At 37.8% G+C, this 12,387-nt stretch overlaps 1 protein-coding gene across 1 annotated transcript; it reads left to right on the top strand.

Moving 5' to 3' along the window:
- Positions 1-7,615: 7,615 nt before the first annotated feature.
- On the top strand, positions 7,616-9,101 carry LOC100558226 (olfactory receptor 5AR1-like). The gene has a single exon (XM_016995808.2). It carries the CDS (start codon positions 8,173-8,175, stop codon positions 9,091-9,093), a length of 921 nt encoding a protein of 306 aa, XP_016851297.2. The 5' UTR covers positions 7,616-8,172; the 3' UTR covers positions 9,094-9,101.
- The last annotated feature ends 3,286 nt before the right edge of the window (positions 9,102-12,387 follow it).

Raw genomic sequence — 12,387 nt, 5'->3', positions numbered from 1 at the left:
TGCAGCTGTTGAAGAATTGGGGTGATACGCCACCTCGCCGGCACCCCGGCGAGAAGACGAGCCGCAGCGTTTTGCACCAGCTTCAGTTTCCGGATCACTGACAGAGGAAGGCCAATGTAGAGGGCGTTTCAGTAGTCGAGCCTCGAGATGACCGTCGCCTGGATCACCGTCGCCAGGTCGTTCCTAGATAGGTAGGGAGCCAGTCGCCTAGCCTGACGTAGATGGAAAAACGCAGATCTGCTCACAGCAAAGACCTGGGCCTCCATTGTGAGCAGAGGGTCCAATAAGACACCAAGACTTTTTACCGAAGATGACGGATGTAGTGTCTCACCATCCAGGGTAGGCAGCTGGATCTCCCTCCCACCCGTTTCCACTATTCTTATTATAATTAGGTTTCCACTATTCTTATTATAATAGTGGAAACCTTAGGGTAATGGTTGTGGCCGGCAGAGAGGGCTGCTCTGCGCCGTGAGCTGTTTGGGCCTATTTGGCTGCTGCTAGAACTTTTGGTGTCAACTGAGGCTGGGATAATACCAACAAACAAATACCAGAAAATACCAGCAAGTCGCAGATGTTCTGAATGTCCTCTCTTCCTGATCCCCTTTCCTGACTTAACATAACAACCAAGGTTATACCTGAACTGAGAGTCTGTCTTACTGAGTTTCACTCCTTGCTTATATATTGCTGCTATAACAACCTTTAAATGCTTTTATAACAACTATTATGTGCTGTGAAGCCTGGTCCCCCTGATTAACTTACCAAATTTATCATCTTTAATTGGTCCTGCCTTGGCACTTTATAAAACCATATTGCACCATATTTAATTAGTTCACCACCGCCTGCTTGCACTTTAGTTAGCTCAGACCCCTATACCTATGCTGCTCATGCACTCTCTGCACTTTGCAACTGCATTTGCATTTTGTATTGTTGGAGGGGGGTGGGGAAGGCTGGAGTGGGGGGACTGCAGGGTGGGGGGAGGGAACGGTGTGAAAGGATGCCAATCTAGAACAGAAAACTAGTAAACCAAATAACATCGTTTGGACCAGGGGAAGAGTTTCGAATAACAATTAGCAGTGCTAATTATTATTATGTACGGTGGAACTCAACCGACAGACCCAGTCCTTTAAACTTGAACACGCCCATCTGTATTTTAGAATGTGTTTTATGTATGTCCGATGTAAGTTAATAATTTTTAACTGTTTTATAGTGTATTGTACAATTTTTATATGTGTGTTTTATTGTAAGCTGCCCTGAGTCCCCTGTTGGGTGAGAAGGGTGGGATATAAATATTGTAATAATAAATAAATAAAGAAATAAAGTATATTATTCTTATTATAAAGGTAAATGATCAGTGGGGCCAAACCATTTTGGCCTATCTAGACTCTCTGAAATGCAGGGGACATTGCTCTGAGTTTATTTAAGCATGTTCTGCCCATTTATATCTTTGTTCGAAATTACAACCCACCCTCCCACCTGCAGTATGGTCCATTTCTGCCTAGAAAACTGTGCAAATTACCCAATTTGTCATAGATTAAACAGTGTAGGGTTGACAAAAAAAACCCCGAGAACATAGGGAGGAAAAATTCCTACCTGGACCCAGTGGTGACCTTTGTAAAGTACACTGTTGAGGAGGCGAGTGGGTGGGTCAGTGTTGTCAAAGGAATGAGCTGAGTAGGGAGAGCACTATCTCTGACCCCGTCCACAAACAAGTCCTGGTTGGGACGTTTTTACCTGTCTCTCTCTTCACTGTAAGGGAGCAAAGTGTTTCCCTGCCCTCATGCTGGGAGCGAGAAAGGAATTTTGGACGCACATTGATCAAGAGGCATATTTCAAAATGTATAACTTGAGGAGGGTTTTTTTTTTTCATTTCTGTCCCACTCGTGTAGAAAGTACATGGAAATGAATTGAGAGAAAAACCATCTCCTCACAGATCCTTTAATGTATGGCTAATGTATGGCATATTTGTAAAAGTGTGAAAGTTAAACTGCTTAGATCTCGTTTACATTCTCAGTTTTGGATGTTAGCACAGAGTCCATTACAATGTTTCCAAATCTATTTTTTTTTCAACTGGAGTAAATAAAAAGAGACATACGGGACCAGCAGGGTCTGCTGATTCTTAACAGAGACAATATGATTTAACAATATGAGGAGGTTATTCTCAGTAGCAATGCAATGATCCTTGAAACATATGATGTGCATTTTTGCCTGGCAGAGCTGTTTTAACCATTTTGGATTGTTTGAAATTTCTGTTTTTAATTAATTTAAAAAGCATTGTTCATTAACCACTTTGTGGAAATGTTTTATATGTTACTCAATCTACTACATGGAAGTAGTTACTATTAATCTAATTCCTGGTAGCAAATTGTGACCACATTTGGGGAATTACAGGTAAGAGAATCCCATTTAAAAATTCTCAGGAGACTAAATTTCTTACATGGCTCAGATCAGGTCAATATGCTCTTTGGATCCCACATGCTATTATGCATGTTATTGTTAACTGAAATGATATAGATGAGCAGAAATACCCCTTAATTGCCCATACTTATCTTATATTTATTCTGCTTCCCATTGAAACATTAGACATTCTAATTATTGTGATATTTTCAGCCTAAATATTATCCATTATGATCCCCATTAATTCAAAGAAAGTTTAGATCTTGTGTCTCAATCTGAAAGAGCACTGCTAAAAGCACAAATTAACTCAGGGTTGCATTTTTATCTCAACAATTTATCCAGTAACCCCATTCAAAGCAGATGCTAAGTTTGTATTGTACTTTCCCATTCTTAAAATTAAAAAAGTGCAATATCAGACATAACAAATACCTGCTAGTCTTAAATTTATATCTCAAGGTGTAATGAGATTATTCTGCCCTTGGCTATAAAAGTGTACGTTTGTTGTTTGTTTTCTTAGGTATTGCTATTTCAGTTATTATGTGAAAGCATGAATTGTTCTCTTTGAAACAGAATATAGTATGTAACAATGTTTTTAAAAAGTATGAAAAGATAGAAATACCTTTATCTGAACTTCAGTTATGGTTTCAGTAGCTTCTTGGAACTTGGTCAGATGACTGAATATTTACAGGCACACACTGGAATCTTCTGATGCCTGGAAGAAAGTCTGCAGACACTGGTCTTTGAATCAGGGAACTTCACACTCCAGATTTCCTCTGCCTAGTGACAGATGTAATGAATGCTCATTAAATTAGCTCTTCTAGATCTAAGATGTTGTTCTATGGTTTCTTGTTTCCACCAAGAACTCCAGTTCTTGGAAGACAAGTGAACAGTCCAACTGGGAAAGACCAGATTTCAGAATCGAAGAAATAGCCACAAAATGTGAACAGCCATAAAGCCTGAGACCAGTGATCTGATGAGAAATGATGTTCTAACTGAACTAACTCTGAAAATATTGAAAAAAACAGAGCTAGTATAGTCTCTTGAGAAAAAGAATACAAAATTCCCCACAGAGAAAATTAAAACATCAAAAGAAATGTTGATATACAGTACAGTCTCACTTATCCAACATAAACGGGCCAGGAGAACGTTGGATAAGCGAATATGTTGGATAATAAGGAGAGGTTAAGGAAAAGCCTATTAAACATTAAATTAGGTTATGATTTTACAAATTAAGCACCAAAACATCATGTTATACAACAAATTTGATAGAAAAAGTAGTTCAATACACAGTAACGCTACGTAGTAATTACTGTATTTACGAATTTAGCATCAAAATATCACGATATATTGAAAACATTGACTACAAAAATGCGTTGGATAATCCAGAACGTTGGATAAGTGAGTGTTGGATAAGTGAGACTCTACTGTATGTGTGCTGAGCACACACACATCTGTGCAGTGTTGCGTATGTCTACTAGCATTACCAGACTAGGATAATCACAAACAGAGATTTCAGGGTGATAACCTGCTAAGACCTATAGGCACCCCTTAAGTGCTGTCACCAAGAGCAGGGGCTGATAATATGATTAAGTATGATTTATTCAATATCAGTCATATTTGTTCTGACAATAACTACAGGTAAAGATTTTCCCCTGACATTAAGTCCTGTTGTGTCCAACTCTGGGGGGATGGGTGCTCATCTCCATTTCTAAGCTGAAGAGTCAGTGTTGTCCATAGACACCTCCAAGGTCATGTGGCCGGCATGACTGCACGGAGCACTGCTACCTTCCCACTGGAGCAATACCTATTGATCTACTCACATTTGCATGATGTCAAACTGCTAGGTTGGCAGAAGCTGGGGCTAATAGCGCGAGCTCACCCTGCTTCCCAGATTTGAACCAGTGACCTTTCAGTCAGCAAGTTCAGCAGCTCAGTGGTTTAACTCGCTGCACTACTGAGGCTCCTTGTTCTGACAATATCATTCAAATAATAAAGTCTAAAAATGAAGGAAAAAATATTTCTCTGTTTTTCCTGGCTATTTCACTTCCTCCCCCTCCTTACTCACTATTCCAGATCTATCTTTTAAAAAAACTTTCCAACAGTGGTTGACTAAAAATATGCCCAAATTATTGTAAGGTTTTTTAAAAAAACAATTTCTGAAATAGTAAGATCAGAGGAAAGAACAGGAAAATTCCATGACCTGACATGGCCCCATCATACAAGATAGGATTGGCAGCTGTTGATGTTTTTTTTTCTCATCAATAGAAGGAAATGAATTAATTGCAGTGAGGCAGGTCAGCAATGATGTCTCCTTCTAGTGATGAAGCCTTAAGCCATGAATTAAGAAGGGTCACAAATGAACTGAATGTGTGTGATATGTGTATGGGGATGTGCACCTTTAAGTTGTCTGTTGACTTATGGTGATCTCATGAATTTCAAAGGATTATATCCACCATGGAATTCTCAATATAGGTGTTGTAAGATATTTTTCAGAATAAGAAACTGATACCTAGCATTAATTTCTTACCCTCATAAGGAGAGGGAGAAGGGCATTTTGTTCTCTTTCACCAAAGGGAGAGCTTAGAAAATAGTCCTGGTTGGGACTTCTAAGGAGTGGGGCCAGTACAAGGATATGTGTCTGCCCTGCTCTCTATTCCAGTTTTGGCATTGACCCACCCTCCCACCCTTTAACAGTGTACTTTAAGGGTCACCAGTGGGTTAGTAATTTCTACCGTATGTTCTAGGGGTGGTTTTTGCCTACTCTACACTGTTCAGTCAGGGCTAATTGAGTGAGTGGGCTTTAAATAGGCTATCATGTGGGAAAACAGGGATAGGTTTACATATCGCTGTGCACCTAAGGCCTGCCCCCCCCCCCGCCCCTTGTGGTGTAGGCCATGAATGGGAATCCTCATCTGCGGTTAAAAGAACCAAGGTGATTGTGAACAGTAATGGCCTCAAGCAGTGAGATTTCTGGTTTCAATGTCCTCTGGAATTGGGACAGAATTCTCCATCTGTTTCCCTGAGCGGTTAATTGCAGCCGGGGAGCCTGCTCGGCCTTGATATATGAGGAGTAGGTCTTGGATGGCCACTGCCTTGGTACATTTACACATCAAGGTCATGCCCTTAAAATTGATTGGCAGGTGACATAGAGATCAATTGTTAACATTTAATAAAAGTTGCCCATAGTTTAACCCGCACTTACATGTTGGTTTGGGAACAATTGGCCATCTCCCATTTTAGATCAGAATATATACTGATAATCTAAAATCTGTGGTTAATTCATTTAGTTTACATTGATCATGCCTCACCTGGGCTCTTGAGGTGAAATTCTGCCTCGGGTTTACAATAAACCACCATTTGGTTAACGATCATAAAATTTTGGTTACATATCCACTTCCATAGCTCCCCTGAGTCATTGACCCAACTCATGTTGAGCAAACTCCACCACTCAAAATGGTGCACAACAGTCCTAGCAAAGATAAAGAAACTGGCCTATGATAGCGACTACTTAAATATGCTTTCACTGAGACTTTTATCCTCATTAAAAAGAGGCTGCTAGCAATGAACCACCAACAACTGCAGAGCTTGGCCAATAAATCTTGTTCGCCAATGAACATGGCAATTCCATTTACTCAGGAAAATCCTGCCTATTATATTACAGCACTCACTAATCCCATATGCAGGAGAGCCTATATGCTGGCCAGATTCAACACTATGCCATCTCCGCTACATAGAGGAAGGCTCAACGGATTACCAAGTGACAAGAGGTTCTGTATCTGCAGCTCAGGACAGCTGGACTCCATCCCACATATTCTTTTCCACTGCCCACTCAACCAGGAACTAAGATCTAACTTGCTACTGCAGGCTGTAGATTTTATGAAACACCAGTCAGAACCAAACAAAGTAATCATGCTTTGAAATTCCCAAGATTTTAACTGCTACCTCACAGTGGCAAGGTTTCTAAACAAAGTCTGCAAATTGAATGTTTGACAAACATGAAGTTTTTCTATTGTATAATATACTCTGCATTTTACACTATCTTGATATACGTACATACATGCCAATAATGGCTTATTGAAAACAAACAATAAATTAAAGATCAATAAATTGATTGAAATTCAACAATAAGGAGAATACTCATGCAAGATACTCAAAATATGTGTAACCCCACCCGTGGGGCTATACATTTTCATTGGAAAATCTGATGCAGAATAGTTCTTAATAGTGTTGTTGTATGTCTTTCGGGCTGTGTGGCCATGTTCCAGAAGCATTCTCTCCTGACGTTTCACCCACATCTATGGCAGGCATCCTCAGAGGTTGTGAGGTATGGATAAATTAAGTAAGGAAAGGAAAGAATATATATCTGTGTATAGTCCAAGGTGTGGCAAGAGTTCTTTGTCACTGGGAGCCAGCATTAATGTTTAATGTTTAATGTATTAATGTTCTTAATAGTGTTTGTATTGTTACTTTCCTGGTATTAAAACCATACAATAGGCAAAGAGGTACCATTTCTGAATGTGATCATTATTTCCTTTGAGTTTCCCAGTGAGAAATCCTTTCCCTAAGGAAATTGTTTGCTTATTTGGGTGATTAATACAAACCTTATATGAAACGTACTAAATCCATGCTCATAATACATTCTGCTGTTTGCACTTTTTGGTGAGAATTCCCCTCCCAACTAATTTTAAAAAGAGATGGAAATTAATCATGTTTTTGCTCACTGCATCTTAAAATGTTAACTACAGAGGACAAGTTCTATTCTGTTATGCCATTGATTTTGATCGTATCAGGTGAGTTGATCAGCTTTTGAAAAATCTTTACAGTGAGGCATGCTGTCGTATCACACAGACTATTTCAATTTTATTTTCAGAAACATAGACTTTGATAGGAACTGCTAATCTTCCATAAAATCTCAGTACAGTATTTTCCATTCTTAACAATGCTAATTTAGGAGATCCTTACGAGCATTCAATTATTGTTAGGATTTTGAGGAAGAAATTCAGGTAGCTGACTAGCTGTTGAAATTGTATGATGTGGATTTTCATCTTTTAAATTTCTTCCATATTTAATGCTAAATTTTGGTTTACACAGTCCCTTCTGTAAGCATTTCAGGTCTTACATCCATGAGCTCAAATTCAATGTGATTTCACCTACACGTGTGAGAAATTGGTATATGCTATTTCCATTAATTTTCTTGGTGGATTTGTTCAGTCTGCAGTAGGGATGCAAATATTTTCCTGTTTCAATCTCTTGTGTAAAGGTAAATAATTCCTGCAGTTTTTAACTTGTTGTAAGGAAAAGCAAATGTTGTGCAGCATTATCTCTAATGTTTTCAGATCCAATGGTGTTCTGAGGAATTATTCTGTGTAGAAAAATATATGGTTTTCTTGTGCAAAATTCATATTTTTTGTTTTACGCAGATATCAGTATTCTTATCTGTCTTTTTCAGCTGAGCAAAAAAATATTTCTACACTCTAAACATGATTTCCTGAGCAGAAGATTTGTTTTTATGCAGAAAACATAATTGTATTTCTGTGCAGAATTATTTCCAAGAACATTTTGTCATGCTGACTATGTCATTTACAAATGTTACACATTTCAGACCTTTTTATGCAACATGCATATGAATTTTTGTATTAACATGTAAGTATAGACACAGACACCAACAGTGATGATTAAATATGCTCAAACTGTATAAGAAAGATTCAAGTAAACATTTTGGATTAATTGTGCCCTGCTTGTTATTTTTGTTTTTTCCCCACAGATCATTAAGGAGAAATGGAAAACCAAACTGATAGATCAGAGTTTATTTTCTTGGGACTTTCTAGTGATCCTCAGCTGCAGATCTTTTTCTTTGTAATATTTTTTACCATTTATTTCATAACACTCTCCGGAAACATCACAATCATCCTAGTGATTAAAACAGACCCTTCTCTTTACTCACCAATGTATTATTTTCTCTCTCATTTGTCTTTTGTTGACATCTGTTATTCTACTGATATTGTTCCTAAGATGTTGGCAAACTTGCTTATGAAGCAAAAGACTATCTCCTCCACTGGCTGCCTTACACAGATGTTTTTCAGCCTTCTCTTGAGTGTTACAGAAGTGTTTATCCTTTCAGCAATGGCTTATGACAGATACACTGCTGTGTGTCATCCACTTCACTATGTAGTGGTCATGAGCAAATCAGTATGCAGTTACCTGCTGATGGGCTCATGGCTAATGGGCTTGTCTTTTGCAGTAATAAATGCAGTGCCTATATTCAAAGTACAGTTCTGTGGCTTTCATGAAATCAGGCACTTCAGCTGTGAACTCCCGCCATTGTTGAAAATATCTTGTTCTGACACCTTCCTCAATAATATAATCCTTTATTCCTCTGTTGTAATTTTTGGGCTTGGTTCCTTTCTACCAACCTTGATCTCCTACATTCACATCATTTCCACCATTTTGAAGATCCGCTCAACAGAGGGACGAAGCAAAGCTTTCTCTACCTGTAGTTCTCACCTGACCGTGGTTGGTTTACTCTATATGACAGGAATGTCCCAGTACATGAAACCCAGCAGCATCTCTTCAGTAGTGGTGGATGAACTTTTTTCTGTTCAGTATAGCATTTTGACTCCTATGCTGAATCCAATTATTTACAGTTTGAAAAATAAAGAAGTGAAGAGAGCACTTGGGAAACTATTTGGGAAAAAATAAATGTAATTTATGTTCTTAAATTATCATAGTGTTATACAGAATACAATAATTTAAATTAGTGACATATGAGTTATATCTAAGGATGTATCTCCACTGTAGAATTAATGCAATAACTAATAGGCTTTGCAGTTTGGTGAGGTACTAACACTCTTTGGCAGAGAAGGCTGAAGACCTTTCAAAATTACAGCTCCCACAGTTCCATAGCATTGAGACCTAGCAGTTGGTATCAAACTGCATTAATTCTATAGAGGAGATACCATAAAAGGCCTGGTTTATTCTTTCTACCCCTGCTCTATGTTTAGAGCATCATGTTTAGTAGATCCAAATCTATATCCCCTTTTTTCAAATTTCTTAGATCTCTCATAAGAGTGGTCATTTACTCTTTTTGAGAAGTAGTTTCATTGCATTCTGAATCACAGCAAGAAATTTGAAGACAGGCTAATCATGTTAGTATCATTTAGCATCCCAGGGTACATCAAATGTAAGCATATTTTAGTCACGATTTTTATAGACTCTTAGCATCATCAGTTGTGTGTACATGCTGCTGTAGAATTTCATCACTTCTATCATCCTCTGAGGAAAAAAATATTCTAAACAAGTCCAAGTTTATGTTGGAAAGTTGTTGTGGAAGTATAGCCCACATTATATACATTATTATATCATACATTGACAATCACAGTAATGTCACTTTTCCATCTAAACTAGTAAGTACTAATGACAACATGAACATTAAAAACTTCTCTTTTGCAAATCACAACATTGTTCAATGTAGTTCAGTGTTGTCTACATTCAATTCCAGGAGCTCTCCTGCATCTCTAAAAGTTATGTACCATAACATACTAATTCAACATTTTATTAATAACAGATGGAAAGGATGGAAAGAATATTTAAATTCCTTAAGAGGTGTGTGTAAAAAAATAGCTTTTCAGACATCAGAATCCCTATTGAGGGGAATCCAGTTTTAGCCCCTTCCTCAAAGTGTCTCACCTCCTCATATCACAGAAAATGTGCAGAAATGTCAGGAAAGGATCCCGTAGTGCTACAAATCCTTCATCGCTTTCCCCATTCCCTATTGGTCTCAAATGGGGAGAGGAAGAGTGGACCATGTTAAAGAATGGACCATGCTAAATAAAGTGTGGGTTGAAGAAGCAAGAAATTGAATGCACACCCTCTTTTCCTATCTTCCTGAAGTTGCATAACAACTATGTGAATGGCTGCCAGGAATGATTCTTGGAAGACTATAACCTTCAGATCTTTTTCTGTCTCCCCATACCCTTTTGATGTCCCATGGTGAGCAACAGTTCCAACTCACGCTTCCAAAGTCATGAGGGGATAGGCTGGTAGAGAAACCCACTGACATATACATACATGCATATACAAAGTTGCTTCAAAAACTACACAGTATTCAAAGATGTCTGTAAGTAATGAGAAAATAGACTCCATTATTCACTCTGCTTTGCAGGAATGAATAGTTTAACAAAACACTGGTAACAGGCATTTAACTTCAGACCTTTTGCATAGATTGTATATGTCTGCTCATAGAAGAAGCATATATTTCTCCAAACTGTTAGAGAAATACTTTCCAGGCTTTTCTTTTTGGAAATGCCAGGGAAGCTGAATCTTCCTCACACAAGGTCTATGCTTTCCCAATTAGCTATATGACCTCATCAGGTTACTATAATTCAAATGGATGGATTCATTGTATTTTTTATTTTTTGCCATTTTCAAATATATTGATTTAATTATGAATATATATTCTCATACTGTACATTATTATGATCAATAAAAAATGCAATGTCTGTTGTTGATTTATTTCTCCTATTATCACCTTTAAATATTGACTGCATTATTTGTAATTAAATCAAAGAATTTAAGAAGTCTTTTTTTTCACTGAGGTTTTGTTTTCATGGTTAGTTAGAGTATTGGAGAATACATCTTTAGATATCCCTAGGGGAAAGTATCGAGTTCATTTCTGCCTGCAAGATAAATTAGCAGCAAAGGGATTTATTCTTATTGGAGTAAGGTTTTCAGATCTGCTTACCAAAATTTCCCATCTGCTCCTTGGTCTTGCAAATATGACTATGACCAGTGTAATACCAATTTGGAACAAATGATAGTGCATTAAAACACCACATTTCTTGAAGGAATTGGATTTTTACACATTTCAATGGTAGCCCTACTCAATATCTAAATATTTAAATCATCTTGCAATAATAAAGAGAAAGCAAGTGTGTGATTGTCTTGTTGAAAATAAAGATTCTAAAGAGAACAAGGAAGTTTAATCATGCAAAGCCATCTTATATGTCCCATAGAGATAGTGGTAAAAGGAATTGTAGAATTGGTTTGGTTTAATAGTACAGGGAACAAATATTGAGACTATGTTCCTCTGAGGATCTTCTGTTTGTATTTTTTCTTTGTTATGCCCTTTGCTGTACCATTCATACATATGTTTGCAAACTGATTTGAAAACCTTAGAATTATTTTTATAATGTCTACAATATCCAACATACTAACCACACTTACAGTACAACCCATCACAATTTTTCACCTCCTTTTTGGTCTTCTAGATACAATTATGGTCAATGTGCAATTCCATTTCTGCTGCTATCAGCAGAATATATTTGTTGTGCTCTGGTGGTTTTTTGATTCTGCAGATATGGCACATGCTTATCCCACAAAATTCTGCCCTATGCCTTATCTCTAGTCTGAATTTAATATTTTCTAACAGAGCCTTTGCCTCAAGTTTAAGCAGAAAATAATCTAGTATGTATTTAGATACAAAGTAGCACAACTTTCCTTATGCTTTTGTTGCACTGCAGAATGTATTATGGTGTACACACAGTCTTTCTTCTTAAGTGTAGTCGAGGCAGTCCAGGATTTAAAGCCATAGTCAATAAAAAAACAGAAGTGAACAAGCCAATTCCAGTGTCTTCCCTAAGAGATCTAAATGCATAGAGTTTCACCAACAAGTCCCAATCCAATATTTAAAAGTATGGTTCAAGGCGTAAGGTCGCCAATTATTCATTGCTGAGGCACCAAGCCAACATTTGCTTCCAGGAGTAAACTATTCCAAATGCCTGTTCCTTTATGCGCTCCTGACAAGTCTTTACAGCTGTGTATTTCTCTTTTAAATCAACCTTTTGGACCTTCTCAGCTGGATGGCATCAAGCTTGAGCTGGAGCCAGATAGGGCGAGTCAATGCCTACTTTTTCTCCTCCTCCAGCCCTGGCACTTCCATTCCTGAAAGGTCCTGCTCCTGCTCAGCCTTAGTAGTATAAGGCTGCTCCTCTTCCT

Source organism: Anolis carolinensis, chromosome 6 (assembly GCF_035594765.1).
Source record: "Anolis carolinensis isolate JA03-04 chromosome 6, rAnoCar3.1.pri, whole genome shotgun sequence".
In the NCBI taxonomy this organism is placed as follows: domain Eukaryota; kingdom Metazoa; phylum Chordata; class Lepidosauria; order Squamata; family Dactyloidae; genus Anolis; species Anolis carolinensis.
The sequence above is the reverse complement of the archived record's forward strand: the minus strand, read 5'-3'. Positions and strand labels throughout refer to the sequence as shown.